Source organism: Pelodiscus sinensis, chromosome 33 (assembly GCF_049634645.1).
Source record: "Pelodiscus sinensis isolate JC-2024 chromosome 33, ASM4963464v1, whole genome shotgun sequence".
NCBI lineage: Eukaryota > Metazoa > Chordata > Testudines > Trionychidae > Pelodiscus > Pelodiscus sinensis.
Window position 1 is genome coordinate 3983712 of NC_134743.1, and position 15859 is coordinate 3999570.

Genomic DNA, 15859 nt, shown 5'->3' on the forward strand with positions numbered 1-15859 from the left:
AAAATATGCTTATTAAGTTTGCAGATGATACCAATCTGGAAGGGGTTGCAACTGCTTTGGAGGATAGGTCATGATTCAAAATGATCTGGGCAAATTGGAGAAATGGTCTGAGGTAAACAGAATGAAGTTTAATAAAGAGAAATGCAAAGTGCTCCACTTAGGAAGGAAAAATCAGTTTCACACATACAGAATGGGAGGCGCCTGTCTAGGAAGGAGTACAGCAGAGAGGTATCAAGGGGTTATAGTGAACCACAAGCTAAATATCAGTCAACAGTCTGATGCTGTTGCAAAAAAAGCAAACATGATTCTGGGATGCATTAACAGGTGTGTTGTAAGACACGAGAAGTCATTCTTCTGCTCTACTCTGCGCTGATTAGGCCTCAGTTGGAGTATTATGTCCAGTTCTGGGCACTGCATTTCAAGAAAGATTGGAGAGGGTCCAGAGAAGAGTAACAAGAATGATTAAGAGTCCAGAGAACATGATCTATGAAGGAAGACTGAAATAATTGGGCTTACTTAGTTTGGAAAAGAGAAGTTTGAGGGGGGACATGATAGTGGTTTTCAGGTATCTAAAATGGTGTCATAAGGAGGAGGGAGAAAACTTGTTCATCTTGGCCTATGGGGATAGAACAAGAAGCAATGGGCTTAAGCTGCAGGAATGGAGGTTTAGGTTGGACATAAGGAAAAAGTTTATAACTGTCAGGGTATGTCTAGACTATATGGCTCTATTGACTGAGCCATGTAAACTAGTTTATCTGACATAGTCAATGAAGCAGGGATTTAAATAATCCCCGCTTCATTAAAATAAAAATGGCCCCCCGCACTGTGCTGACAATCAGCTGATCTACGACAGTGCAGCAGTCTAGACACGGAGTGGTTGACAATGGAAGCCTTTGTCAACTGCTCCTGTAAACCTCATTTCATGAGGCATAAGGGAGTGGTTTCCGCGTCTAGACTGCCGTACTGTGCCGGATCATGCCTATCAGGGATGTCCTAGACAGGGATGTCTCATTGGTCCTGCCATGAGAGCTGGGGGCTGGACTCGATGACCTCTTGAGGTCCCTTCCAGTCCTCGTATTCTATGATTCTATGATTCATTGTCCTGCAGGAGACTAGACTCAATACAAACCTTCCTCACAATAAGTCCACGATATGTTACAAAAAATATGGACTTATAATGAAAAAACTTAAAGCAGAGAATTTTTTCCCTGTGGCTTATTTCCATTTGCACAATATTTTTTTGCGTGCGACCTATAGTGGGGAATGGGAGAACTTATAGCTCATCAGTTCCTACCAGTATCAATGACTTTCATGTGGAATAGATGTATACTGGGGTGACTTATAGTGGGGACACCCTGTACCGTATATATAATGGCACCAGGACCAACAGAGCAGGGGCCTCACCCACCTGGCCCCCTCTCTCCCCCTCTGTTGCATCCCGGTGGTTGTAGTACAGGCTCTCCTCTATAGCGACTCCCCTTCACTTCTGGTTGACTTACCCAGGGTTTCTCTTCCCTCCCCAATACACAACAATTCCTCTTCTTTCTCGGCTTGCTGCCTGAGGGTTTCTCTCTCCAACCCTACATCTGCACCCTTGTCACCTCATCAGCTTATAGGCAGTGATCTTGAAGAAATGAGCCCTCAGTCACTTTGGCCCCAGTTTTTCAGGTAGCCTGCCAACATGGTTGACACAACTGTCCATCCCTGGGGTCATGAAGCCTGAAGTCATGGAGTAGCCTGGAGGGGAGCGCACAGAGTTTCTGCTGGTATCAAACTATGTCCGCTACCCACACCCCTGAGGGCAGGAAGCTGCTGCTAGAGGCAGCTCAGTGAGAGCGAAATGAAGAACTGATTAGGGAGGCGAGGAAGGTAGGTATCAGCTTTGGGGTTGAATCCTGTTTGTCCCCTCCCAACCCTTGTTGTGCTTACCCCAGGCCCTGCTTCACTACAAAGACTGACTCTAGCTCCCACTCCACTCTGCCTTGCCTCCAGGCCCTGCCTACTCCAGTGGGGGACCAATCCTCCCCTTCACCTGTACTTTTGTTTCCAGCCCCTGAATTGCTCCAGCTCATACTGTATCAAAGATAACTTCTGCGTTGATCTTCTGTTTTTTACAGTCATTCCTCAGTGAGGCCTACAGATAAGTTTGGCATCAGGCCCTGATTGCTCTAGAAGAACTTTCTAGTCCTATGATTCTGTATTACATAATTCAGATGAAAGGGACTGTGACAGGGCTTTTGCCCTGCACTGGCCCTTTACGGGACAAACCCCAGCCCTAAGTAAGGGCTGAGAGTAAAGCCCAGCTGAGGCAGGCCTCGCTAATTAGGGCCCAGATTGGGGCTATATAATGAAGGACTTCTGGAGGGAGGGGGAACTGACAGGGGCTCTGGACAGAAAGCAGGGGCCTGACTTCTGAGGAAGCAGGAGGCTTCCTGGAGAGGCAGCAGGTCCACACAACCTTCGCCAGTGATGAGCGGCCCTTACACACCGCAGTTTGCTAGATGAACACTGGCAGTGGGTCACTGAGGTAGGGTGGTGAGTCAGCCTTTCACAGTGACAAAAAGCACTTTTCTGTTCAGTATGAATAGAATTACTAAGCAGTGAAAATGAGGTATTGGGAGATCAATACCAGGTTTAACTTGCCTGCAGCACTATAAAAACCAATATTAAGGATCCAAACTGACTGAACACGCATAAATTGCTCACATGAAAACCTGTCAAAATGCCCACAAGGTAGCTCACAAAAGCTAACTATTTACATCAGCATTATTTTGGAATAACTGACATTATTCTGAAATTAAATATTCCACATTTACACACAAGCAGTTATTTCGACATAATATCAGAATAATGTCAAGCTGGAGGATTTCTTACCCTGATTCCTGTAACCCTCATTTTACGAGGAGTAAGGGAAATTGAGGAAAGAGTGCCCTTAATCAGATTTTCTGCTGTGTAGACAACACCAAAAGTAGAAATAAGGTATTTGAAAAAATCCTATGCAATTTGCCTAGATCACGTTGCGTAGCTTATTTCTAGTTTATCCCTTCTGGGTAGATTGGCCCTTAGAAATTTACTCTTTTTATGAAAAAAAAACAAAGTATGTAACATGCATTCCCAGGTTAAGATAATCCTATCTACATACAGAGGCCTTCTCTGTTCCCAGTGAGCTGTTAAGATCCGGAAGACCCAGGTTTTACCTGCTGGAATGGTAGAACAGGGATTTCAACATGGACGTCCCATACCTCACCTGACTATCTTGATCACTGGGCTGAAGGCTATTAAGGAGGTCCAGAAATGTGGCTTGAAACACTTAAGCATGCTTAGCCTGGGGTGTGGAGGAGGAGTGAGCAAAGGTTCTGCTTCCATTGTTCCATTGAAATGTCCCCAATTAAATGTTCCCACCTTGCAGGATAAAGCAGTTTGTAGGATGCTCTAAACTTGTTACCAATAGACTGCATAGGAATTGCAGAAGACAGGCAGTGTTAATGCTAAGCCATGCTCATTTCTGGCCACACCAATTATACAGGCATAGAAGGAGGAAATGTATGCAGGTACACAGCTTGTACACCACAGAAAATAGTTCCAGTGCAAGGACCATTTGTCAGAGCGAGCAAGTGGAGATGTACAGCCAGTAAATATACATACATCTCTTCCTAGACAGGCAATGGCCCTTGCAGTAGGACTGTTTCTGCGGAGTACAACCAGTATATATGCGTACAGTTCCTTGAGGCTAGCTTTCTTGATTTCTTTCTAGCTTGCTTCACTTGAAGTTTTTTGGGAGGATCTTTGTGTAGCATGAGCAGCATGACAAAGCTGTAGTGTAGTCAAGAACAGGAAACAAAGCAATTAGAAAAATACATAGAGCTGCAATTATACAGTTTTGCACAACAGGTAAAGTAGATACAATTTTATCTCCTAAACACAATTTCCTGAACTATTAGAAATACCATTACATGAAAAAGTACATCCTGAAAATAATAGTTAAAAAATTACTGGCTCATGCTAGTTTCCTGCATAGCAATGAATTAAACAGAAGGCATGATATTAACAACTGTATATAATATATATTGATATTTAAATTCAGGCCCTAAATTTTAGACAAGATAGAAAATAAGTACAAATATTCCAAGCTAATTAAGTAAATTCCTGTCAGAGAAAGTCAAATACAATTGTATTAAGGGCCTGAAAACAATCTGATAGGTAATGACTTGTTTAGGTCTGTTTGTTTGGAGTTTTGAGTGCTGAGCTGTTTGTTTGTTTGTTTGTTTGTTTGTTTGTTTGTTAAGGCCGTATGCTCAGGCTGGCAGTTAGAAGCTGTTTGTTTGTTAACAAATTAATTAAGATTTGAAATCTAAAACTCTCTGCTCATTGGTCAAGCAGCAGCCAGAGGGAGGAGCTATCAGGAAGACCAGAGCTTTATATACCCTGCAAGGAGGCAACCAGGGAGCTTGTGAACAGGGCGATTGCTAACAGAAGGGAATTTTGAGAGGGCAGTTTAGAAGGGGCTGTTAGAGGGTGCTAGTTATTCTGATCTTCTTTAAACATGGGGCTACGTCTACACTGGCCCCTTTTCCGGAAGGGGCATGTAAATTTCATGAGTCGTCGTAGGGAAATCCGCGGGGGATTTAAATATCCCCCGCGGCATTTAAATAAAAATAAAAATGTCCGCCGCTTTTTTCCGGCTTTTAGAAAAGCCGGAAAAGAGCGTCTACACTGGCCCCGATCCTCCGGAAAAAGCGCCCTTTTCCGGAGGCTCTTATTCCTACTTCAAAGTACTTCAAAGTAGGAATAAGAGCCTCCGGAAAAGGGCGCTTTTTCCGGAGGATCGGGGCCAGTGTAGACGCTCTTTTCCGGCTTTTCTAAAAGCCGGAAAAAAGCGGCGGACATTTTTATTTAAATGCCGCGGGGGATATTTAAATCCCCCGCGGATTTCCCTACGACGACTCATGAAATTTACATGCCCCTTCCGGAAAAGGGGCCAGTGTAGACGTAGCCAAAGGCTGTGTCTACACTGGCCACTTATTCCGGAAAATCAGCCGCTTTTCTGGAATAACTTGCCAGCTGTCTACACTGGCCCCTTGAATTTCCGGAAAACCACTGACGATCTACTGTAAGAAATCAGCCGCTTTTCCGGAAATACTATGCTGCTCCCGTTCGGGCAAAAGTCCTTTTTCCGGAAAACTGTTCCGGAAAAGGGCGAGTGTAGACAGCACAGTAGTGTTTTCCGCAAAAAAGCCCCAATCGCGAAAATGACCATCGGGGCTTTTTTGCAGAAAAGCGCATCTACATTGGCACGGACGCTTTTCTGGAAAAAGTGCTTTTCCGGAAAAGCATCCTGCCAATGTAGACGCGCTTTTTCTGGAAATACTTATAACAGAAAACTGTTCCGTTTTAAGCTTTTCCAGAAAAGCATGCCAGTGTAGACGTAGCCAAAACATTTATAATCTATACCCCAAACATTTAAATAAAAACTGCATCTATAATCAAATTATTCATCGGAGAAAATGCAGACGGAAGTCCAGTAGCAGAGCGGGGGCTATCCTGTATATTGCATTGAGTGTAACATGTATGATTACCTGCCCTGTGGGCGGGTGGTGTATGTGTGCACCCAGTGCCAGGAGCTCCGGACCCTCACAGACCAAGTTCAGGCTTTGGAGGCCAGGGTGGCTGAACTGGAGGAGCTAAGGGAGGCAGAGAGGTTTGTTGATGAGGCTTTCCAGGACACTGTAGTACCATCCAATGTCCAGTCTGACAGCCCCAGCACTGTTAAGAAGGATGAAATGCTCAAGGGAAGAGAGCAGTCAATGGGAGCAGAGGGAAGCCATCCCATAGTTGGGCCCCTCCTTCCAAAGGATGTTATGGTATCTTCTCACACTAAGGATACCTCTCCGGGGAGGGAACGTCAGTTGTTAGAAAGAGGCAGGTGTTAGTAGTGGGTGATTTGATTGTTAGAAACATAGATAGTTGGGTTTGTGATGACTGGGAGAACTGTATGGTGACTTGCTTACTTGGTGTGAAGGTTGTGGATCTTTCGAGGCATCTAGGGAGACTTATGTGTAGTGCTGGGGAGGAGCTGGTGGTCGTGGTACATGTAGGTACCAATGACATAGGGAAGGGTAGGAGAGAGGTCCTGGAGGCCAAATTTAGGCTTCTAGGAAGGAGACTAAAATCCAGGACCTCTATGGTGGCATTCTCGGAAATGCTTCCAGTTCCACAAGCAGGGCTAGGTAAGCAGGCAGAGTCAGAGACTCAATGTGTAGATGAGATGATGATGTTGGGAGGAGGGGTTTAAATTTATTGGGAACTGGGGACACTTTTGGGATAGGGGGAGCCTATTCAGGAAGGATGGGCTTCACCTAAACCAAGATGGATCCAGACTGCTGGCACTAAATATTAAAAAGGTCACAGAGCAGTTTTTAAACTAAGAGATGGGGGAAAGCCAACTGGTGCAGAACAGCACATGGATCGGATGGAGACTTCTCTTAGAGATGGAGATTCTCTAGGTTTTAGTCAGAAAGTAAGGAGGGGAGATGACAAAGCATGGGCCAGATTAAACAAGAAACAATCACATATTCAAGAATCTAATACATCAGGGAAGAGCAGACAAATAAACACTGGCAATTTTTTAAAGTGCTTCTACACAAATGCTAGAAGTCTAAATAATAAGATGGGTGAACTAGAATACCTCGTATTAAAGGAGGAGATAGACATAATAGACATCACAGAAACCCGGTGGAATGAGGACTATCAGAGGGACACAATCGTACTAGGATATAAAATATGTAGGAAGGACAGAATAGGTCATGCAGGTGGCCAAGTGGCACTACATGTGAAAGATAATGTAGAATCAAATGAAGTAAAAATCTTAAATGAATGAACATGTTCCATAAAATCACTATGGATAGTAATTTCATGCTCTAAGAAGACTATAACAGTAGGGATATATTATCGACCACCTGACCAGGATAGTGATAGTGACATTGAAATATGAAGGGAGATTAGAGAGGCTATCAAAATAAAAAACTCCATGACAATGGTGGATTCCAATTATCCCCATATTGACTGGGTACACATAACCTCAAAACAAGATGCAGAGATAAAATTTCTTGATGCCTTAAATGACTGCTTCTTGGAGCAGCTGGTACTGGAACCTACAAGGGGAGAGGCAATTCTCAATTTAGTCCTGAATGGAGCGCAGGATCTGGTCCAGGAGGTAACTATTACAGGATCACTTGGGAATAGTGACCATAATATAACAACAAACATTCCTGTGGTGGGAAGAAGACCTCAGCAGCCCAACACTATGGCATTTAATTTCAAAAAGGGGAATTATGCAAAAATGAGGAGGTTAGTTAAACAGAAATTAAAAGGCACAGTGACTAGAGTAAATTCCCTGCAAGCTGCATGGAAACTTTTTAAAGACACCAACTTAAATGTAAACCCCAAATTAAAAAACAGAGTAAGAGACCTAAAAAAGAGCCACTGTGGCTTAATAACCATGCAATAGAAGCAGTAAGAGATAAAAAGGCATCTTTAAAAAAGTGGAAGTCCAATCGTAGTGAGGTAAATAGAAAGGAACGTAAACACTGTCAAATCAAGTGTGAAAATCAGATATAGAGTAGCCCAATGTCTGTGACTCTGTAATGGTGTAATGCCTGTTGCCTCTGGGTGGCGCTGTTGCCTATATAACGTCATTCGCCTCCTGCTGTGGTGCTCAGCTGACTTCTGTGCCGCTTAGTCGGGACGCTGCGTGGGAGCAAGCAGCACAAATGGCTGTTTGTCTCCACGGAAGTGCTGCATGGGGACTGCAGAGCCCAAACGACCGTTTGTGCCACTTGCTCCTGGGTGGCGGCATGGCTGAGCGGCGCAGAAGTCAGCTGAGTGCCACGGCAGGAAGTGAAGTGGGGCGGGGCGGTGATGTACATGGCTGGAGACAGGGCCTGGACGAGTGTGCATCCCTGACGGAGACAGAGAGGAAGGCAGAGGCGAGCGGAGGAGACAGAGAGGAGGTGGAGGAAAGTGGAGAAGACAGAGAGGAGGAGGAGGAGGACGAGAGAGGAGAGAAAGTAAGAGACAGGAGGAGGAGGAGGAGAAGAGAAAGCGAGAGACGGAGAGAGAGGCAGGAGGCGGAGGAGAGCTGAGAGAAAGAAAGAGGGGGAGGCAGTAGGATGAGGAAAGAGAGAGAGACGGAGCGAGAGTCCGGAGGCTCAGGAGAGAAGACCGAGATAGAAAGAGAATAGGACGTGGAGGAGAGACCCGAAAATCCCATCTTATTATGGGCTAATTGTCTAGTGTAATAAGAAAAGCCAAAAACAATTTTGAGGAACAGCTAGCCAAAAACTCAAAAAAGTAATAGCAAAATGTTTTTTAAGTACATTAGAAACAGGAAGCCTGCTAAAAAACCAGTGGGGCCCTGGGATGATTGAGATACAAAAGGAGCAATCAAGGATGATAAAGCCATTGTGGAGAAACTATATGATTTCATTGTTTCAATCTTCATGGCCGAGGATGTTAGGGAGATTCCCAAACCTGCACCATCCTTTATGGTTGGTGAATCTGAGGAACTGTCCCAGACTGAAATGTCATTACAGGAGGTTTGGGAACAAATAGAAAAACTTAACAATAACAAATCACCCGGACCGGATGGCGTTCATGCAATGGTTCTGAAAGAACTCAAATGTGAAATTGCGGAACTATTAACTGTGGTTTGTAACCTTTTCTTTAAATCTGCTTCTGTACCCAAGGACTGGAAGACAGCTAACATAATACCAATATTTAGAAAGGGTTCTAGAGGCGACCCTGGCTATTACAGACCAATAAGTCTAACATCAGTACTGTTAGTTGAAACAATAGTAAAGAATAAAATTGTCAGACATGTACAAGAACAAAATTTGTTGGGCAAAAGTCAACATGGTTTCTGTAAGGGAAATCATGTCTTACTAACCTATTAGGGTATGTCTACACTAGCCCCCTACTTCGAAGTAGGGAGGCAAATGAAGCATACAGAAGTTGCAAATCAAGCCTGGAATTTAAATATCCCGCGCTTGATTTGCATGTTCCCAGCTGGTCACCATTTTAGAAATTCACTAGCCTGGAGTAACTGCCCGCATCTACACACGGCAGTGAAATGGGAGTCTGATTTAAAGCCCTAATTCGAATTAGCTGGTATTCCTCCTGCAAGGAAGTTTAACGGTAGTTTGAATAAGAAGCTTTAATTTGAACTATCTAGTCCATGCTGCATGTAGCCACGGGCAGATAGTTCGAACTATGGGGTATTTAAAAATGACGGCACCCGGGAACATGTAAATGAAGCCTTGGATATTAAATCCCAGGCTTCATTTGCAAGTACGAATGCCTACATTAGCCACACTAGTTCAAACTAGAGTGGCAGTGTAGAAATACCCTAACAGAGTTTAAAGAAGAGCTAGATAAATTCATGGAGGCCAGGTCCATAAAAGGCTATTAGCCTCTGTTTATCAAAGGCTGGAGAAGGATGGTAGGAGACAAATTGCTTAATCATTGTCTTCGGTCCACCCCCTCAGGGGCACCTGGCATTGGCCACTGTCGGCAGACAGGATACTGGGCTAGATGGACCTTTGGTCTGACCCAGAATGGCCATTCTTATGTTCTTATGACTTCTCCTGAGATTGAAAGAAAAACAAAGAAATAAAAAAATATCTGTTTTTGTTTAAGTACATACACCTAAAGGAAATCTAGTAGAGAAATCAGACAGAACTAACCTTTTTCAATCTGGAGCTGACCTGCAAGAGAACACAGTGATGTCAGCTACAGTCATTGAGCACATGTTAAGTCACATAACTCAAACAGCTGTTCTTGCAGACTTCCAAAATAATCATCTTCAAGTTTTCTCCTTCCTCCCTGTTCTTAAACACCACACTAATACATCAACAAAATGTAGCGATGGCTCAGAATCCTGTGTCCCATATCTAAATAATGTTAACACCACATGCATGTAAAAACTGAAGACACAGCCAATAGTCCACTGATTCCTGTTTACTAATGCCCATAACCCAGCCACCCATTACCACATTCTCTTTACCAACAGTGATTTGAACCATGAGTCTGTCAAGGAAATGACTGTGTAACCAACAAAATAAAAAAAAGTTGCACTCAGTCAGACTCACACGAAATTAAATTTGATGTCAGTGATGTTAAAACAACTCTTGAGAATATCACCCAAAATTTAAGAAGGAAACAATATTTTGTTCATGTATAGCAAATTTTTTTATTCTTTTTCATATTATAGATGAATACATTAATTCATTTCATTTTTGGGGGTAGCTGAAGTCCCCAAAGAATCTTGTCAATACTTACGATTAATTTCCAGAAGTTTTCCTGAAAAAGAAAATCAATATTTAACAATTCGCAAGCGGTGACATTATGCTATAGATAAGTACAAATAGGTCTCAGAAAAATCTATCAAAAAGCACCCAAGGCAAGCTTGAAACAGAATGGGTATTTTCTTCAGAAATGGACAAAGGATTTAGGATGGGGTATACCAACCCCACACTAAACTAACAAGGTTTAGCCAGGTAACCCTGGCTGAAGTAGCCCTGCCCCTGCAGCCCTGCTGGGCATGCTCAGACTGTAGCCCAGGTATAAAAGCCTGAGGAGAGGCACAGTCTGACTGCCGGAGGAGAAGGACCTCAGGCTAGAGCTCCTGACCAGCAGCAGCCAGATGCCTGAGGGAAGAACAGCATAGCCACCAATGCTCCATGGGACATAACCACCGCAGACTACTAGGGAGGCGCAACCCCCTAGGAGCTAGAGAACCCTGCAACCACATGGAAAGAAGGCCCATTGGAGCATGTAGGAAGTGGCCCAGGGAGGATGCAGGCCTCTTCCTCCCAGAGATTGATTGAATTCCCTGCTGAGGGAGTAGTGGACTGTTCTACCACTCATAGGGCCCTTGGCTTGGTCCCGGTGGAGCATGGAGCATGGTGGGCCCGGGTCCCCCTACCGGGGAGCAGCCCCACCCTGTGATTTGGCTCAGTGGGCCATACAGCCCTGCCTTAAAGAGCCAGTGATTGACTCTAATAGTGACTCTGGACCTGGGGCCATCCAGCCCTGCTTTAAAGGGATGGTGAGCAGCTTTCTTTTCTTGCCTTTGACAAACAGGCCATTCAGCCCTGAGAGGAGGGACCAAATTGCAGATTGTACTGGGCACATGGGATGGGCCGTGGAACCAGATAGCACTAGGACACAGGTCCCTATACCCTGCAGAGGAGGAAAGAAGAACTGTCCTATGACGGGATGTAACAGCCATTCCCAGCTCAGTTAACAAATCAGAGAGAACTAACTTTTTCTATCTGGAGATGCTCTGAAAAAGAACATAGTGATCTCAACTACCATTTGGTGAACACATCTTAATTCATATTGGTCAAGGATCTGTTCCTGCAGAAGTGCAAAATAATCAGCTGCCAGTTTTCTCATTCATCCCTGTTCCTACCGATCACACCTAACACATCAATAAAATGTGGCAATATCTCAGGATCCTGTGTTTCAAAACTAAATAAAAAAAACAGCCCTGGACTCACACACCACTGGAGAACCAGGCAAAACCCCATGGCCAATTACCATAAAATTCTCCCAGACACTCAGATCCACTGGCACCCAACTGACAATGGCTTAACTAATGACACAAAGTTGGGAGCTATTGCCAATTCAGAAAAGGATCGGGATATCATACAGGAAGATCTGGATGATCTTGTAAATTGGAGTAATAGCAATAGGATGAAATTTAATAGTGAGAAGTGTAAGGTTATGCATTTAGGGATTAATAACAAGCATTTTAGTTATAAGCTGGGGACACATCAGTTGGAAGTAACAGAGGAGGAGAAGGACCTCGGAGTCCTGGTTGATTATAGAATGACTATGAGCCGCCATTGTGACATGGCCATGAAAAAGGCTAATACGATCTTGGGATGTATTAGGCGAGGTATTTCCAGTAGGGATAAGGAGGTGTTAGTGCCATTATACAAGGCATTGGTGAGACCCCATTTGGAATACTGTGTGCAGTTCTGGTCTCCCATGTTTAAGAAGGATGAATTCAAACTGGAACAGGTACAAAGAAGGGCCACTAGGATGATCCGAGGAATGGAAAACCTGTCTTATGAAAGGAGACTCAAGGAGTTTGGCTTGTTTACTTTAACCAAAAGAAGGCTGAGGGGGGACATGATTGCACTTTTTAAATATATTAGAGGGATAAATACCAGGGAGGGAGAGGAATTATTTAAGTTTCATACCAATGTGGACACAAGAACAAATGGATATAAGCTGGCTAGTAGGAAGTTTAGACTTGAGATTAGACAAAGGTTTCTAACCATTAGAGGAGTGAAGTTCTGGAACAGCCTTCCAAGGGAAGTAGTGGTGGCAAAAGATCTATCTGGTTTCGAGATTAAACTAGATGGGTTTATGAAGGGGATGGTTTGATGGGATAACAGGATCTTGGAATCTAATTGACCATTCATGATCAGTGGGAAATAGGTCAATGGAGGGATGATAGGAGTTACTATAGAGAACTTTCTGGGTGTCTGGCTGATGAGTCTTGCCCACATGCTCAGGGTTTAGCTGATCGCCATATTTGGGGTCGGGAAGAAATTTTCCTCCAGGATAGATTGGCAGAGGCCCTGGAGGTTTTTCGCCTTCCTCTGTAGCATGGGGTACAGATCACAGCTAGAGGATCTCTGCATCTTGGGGTCTTCAAAGTATTTGAAGGCTTCAATATCTGAGATATAGGTGAGAGGATGATTCTAGGAGGGGTGGGTGAGATTTTGTGGCCTGCACTGTGCAGGGGGTCGGACTAGATGATCATAATGGTCCCTTCTGACCCTGGAGTCTATGAGTCTATGAGTCTATGAGTTTCTCAAGAGAACTCTTGTGATACTAAGAAAATACACACAACTCAGACTCAGCCTGATTATCAGTGAGCTAAAGTAAATCAAAGTAAACCTACCATTCTCTTCCTGTGGCTTCTCTGAAAAACAGAGGGACAATACAAATCAAAACCCAAACTTTGCAGTATGTAATGCGTGCATCCTTATTGCAATTAATGGACGGATTCTGTGCACTTCTGAACTTACTCTGTGAAAATCCAAGCATATCTATTCAGCAGCTGGGAGAAGCAATTCCCACACGTGGGTGCGCTGTGCAGAGTAGCACTCCTCAACCTTCTGCTATCCAATAACAACAGGGTGGCAGCAGTCACTGACAGAGGCTGGACAATGTGACCAGAAATATATGCAGGGGTTTGGACAGTTTTGGAATTGAGTGAACAGCCTGAGCCTTCCTCTGTGACACTTTGTCAATGCTGCTGTCACTAGCGCATTATGTTGAGTAAGAATAGCAACTAGATATGTGAATCTCAAAGCTGGGTTTCATGGCCAACTTAATGAAGGCCATTTTTTCATGGACATTCATATGAATAAATAAACTTCTGTGTTAGCAGAATTTCTATCAAACCAATACTTGCATTCTCATTTTCTCACAAATATTTCATCAAAACAGTCGTGTTTGCTGATTCTGGAGAAAGAGCTTACCTACGCTGTTCTGTAGATAGTAAATTTTAACACTGGGGAGTTACAATTGAGCTGTGAGGAGATAAAAGCCCAAATTTACCTTGATATAACTTGCCCTTCAGCACTATGAAAGCCAATATTAAGGCAAATTTTTGAGTTATGACACAGGACAGGAAGAATAACTGCCTGATCTGGTAAGTGCAGGCGATAGCTATCAAGATAGATGTCTTCATAACAAAAAAAAATAATTCTAATTTGACTGTAAGAATATAAGAACAAAAGAACAGTTATATTAGGTTTTTTCTAGTATTATGTCTTCTGAGAGTGGTCAATACCAGATGCTTCAACACTTACTGCTGATTCTCAGCTTCTGACAATCAGGTGTTGAGTCACCATCCCTGGCCATCCTAGTTATTAGCCATTGATGGATCTTTTCTCCATAAATCTGTCTAGCCCTTCTTTGAACCATGTTATATTCTTGGCCTTCACAACACCCTCTGGCAAAGACGTCCACAGGTTGAATCTATGTTGTGTGAATACATGCTTTTGTTTGTATTAAACCCTGTTACCTCTCATTTCATTTGCTGACCACTTAGTTATTGTGTTCTGGGAAGGAATAAATAAGTCTTCTATACTCACTTTCTCAATACCGATCATGATTTTATAGACCTCTGTCATAGCCACCCACTGCATCCTTTTCTAAACAAAATAGTACCAGTTTTACTAATCTCTCCTCATGTAGCAGACATTCCATACTTGTAGGCTGCGTCTGGACTGGCAAGATTTTGCTCAAAATCTTGCCGCCTGTCTACACTGGCCGCGAGTATTTGTGCAAGAACACTGACCTTGTACTGTACAAAATCAGTGCTTCTTGTGCAAATACTCTGATGCTCCCACTCAGGGATAAGCCCTCTTGCACAAGTATTCTTGCGTAGGAGGGCCAGTGTAGACAGCAACGTTAATTTTTTGTGCAAGAAAGCCTCATAACTAAAATGGCCACAGGAGCTTTTTTGCGCAAGAGAGCGTCTACACTGGCACAGATGCTTTTGCGCAAAAGATTTGCTTTTGTGCAAAAGCATCCGTGCCAGTGTAGATGCTCTCTTGCGCAAATACTTTTAATGGAAAAACTTTTCCGTTAAAAGTATTTGCGCAAAATCATGCCAGTCTAATCAGGCCTAATATATTTTTGCCCTTTTCCTAACTTGTGAAAGTTTGATTCAAAGTATTAGCAGTTCTCTTTTGCTGTTACACTGCTTGAAGTTGAATTTTAAATAGCAGCTGCTGTGTATCTTTCAGACCCCTTGTGTCCAGACAACCTGTAACCTCTTCTAGTGTTAATTTGGTGTTTGAGGTGCTAAAACAACTGTGAAAATCAGACCTATATATTCTAAAGGGAAAGATACAAGGCAATGGAAAATATAATGAAAGAACTATCTGCAAACAATGAATGGCATCTCTGGTCTTAGAGAAGAGGGGGAAAGAAGGCAAAATTTGAGGAAGAAATAATATTTTTTTTCATGTATAGAGACTGTTTCTATTTCATTTTCTGTTTTTACTTTATACATTAATTCATTTCATTTGTTGGAGCATGATGAAGTCACCAAAAAGTATCATCAATACTTACGATTAGATTCCAGCTGTTTTCCTGAAAAAGAAAATCAAAATTTAACAACTTATAAGTGAGCTCCATTTTTCCATGCATATGGACAAATAGCTCTCCTGAAAATCCCTCAAAACACACCCAACGCAGCTTGCAACAAATGGCTGTTTTCTTCAGAAATGGACGAAACATCTAACTGACAATCCCAGCTATGAAGCCTTCTACCTACACCCACATGCCATCTCTCTCACCTTACATATATTATGATACTCACTTAGGGTATGTCTACACTACAGCACTAATTCGAACTAACATAATTCGAATTAGTTAATTCGAACTAAGCTAATTCGAACTAGTGCATCTAGACCTAAAAACTAGTTCGAATTAGCATTTTGCTAATTGGAACTCGCATGTCCACATTGAGTGGACCCTGAACCAAAGTTAAGGCTGGCCGGAAGCAGTGCCGGCAGGGCATCAGGTTAGGACTTAGAGAGTGGAGCTGCTGTCTCAGGCTAGCCGAGGGCTGTGCTTAAAGGGACCCGACCCCCACCCTGGACAGACAGTTCTCAGGGTTCCCCACTTGTTTGTCTACCATGATGAAGGACAGCAAAGCAGTCCTGGCTTGGAGTGCCCTGAATGGCCACACTCTTCACATCACAGCACTCGGCCATCAGCCCAGCTGCACTTGCCACAGGCTGCCATCCGGCAGGGTTAATCGGGG

General features: G+C 43.4%; 1 protein-coding gene across 1 annotated transcript in view; it reads right to left on the minus strand.

Annotated features, from left to right (window-relative positions):
* The window catches only part of LOC102444119 (uncharacterized), a 118464-nt gene that overhangs the window by 10213 nt on the left and 92392 nt on the right, over positions 1 to 15859 (minus strand). Inside the window, exons 18-21 of the mRNA XM_075914432.1 lie at positions 15163 to 15183; positions 12977 to 12997; positions 10336 to 10356; positions 9741 to 9761 (exon numbers count right to left, since the gene is read on the minus strand). Coding sequence (XP_075770547.1) covers positions 9741 to 9761; positions 10336 to 10356; positions 12977 to 12997; positions 15163 to 15183 — 84 coding nt within the window. The remainder of the gene's footprint in view (positions 1 to 9740; positions 9762 to 10335; positions 10357 to 12976; positions 12998 to 15162; positions 15184 to 15859) is intronic.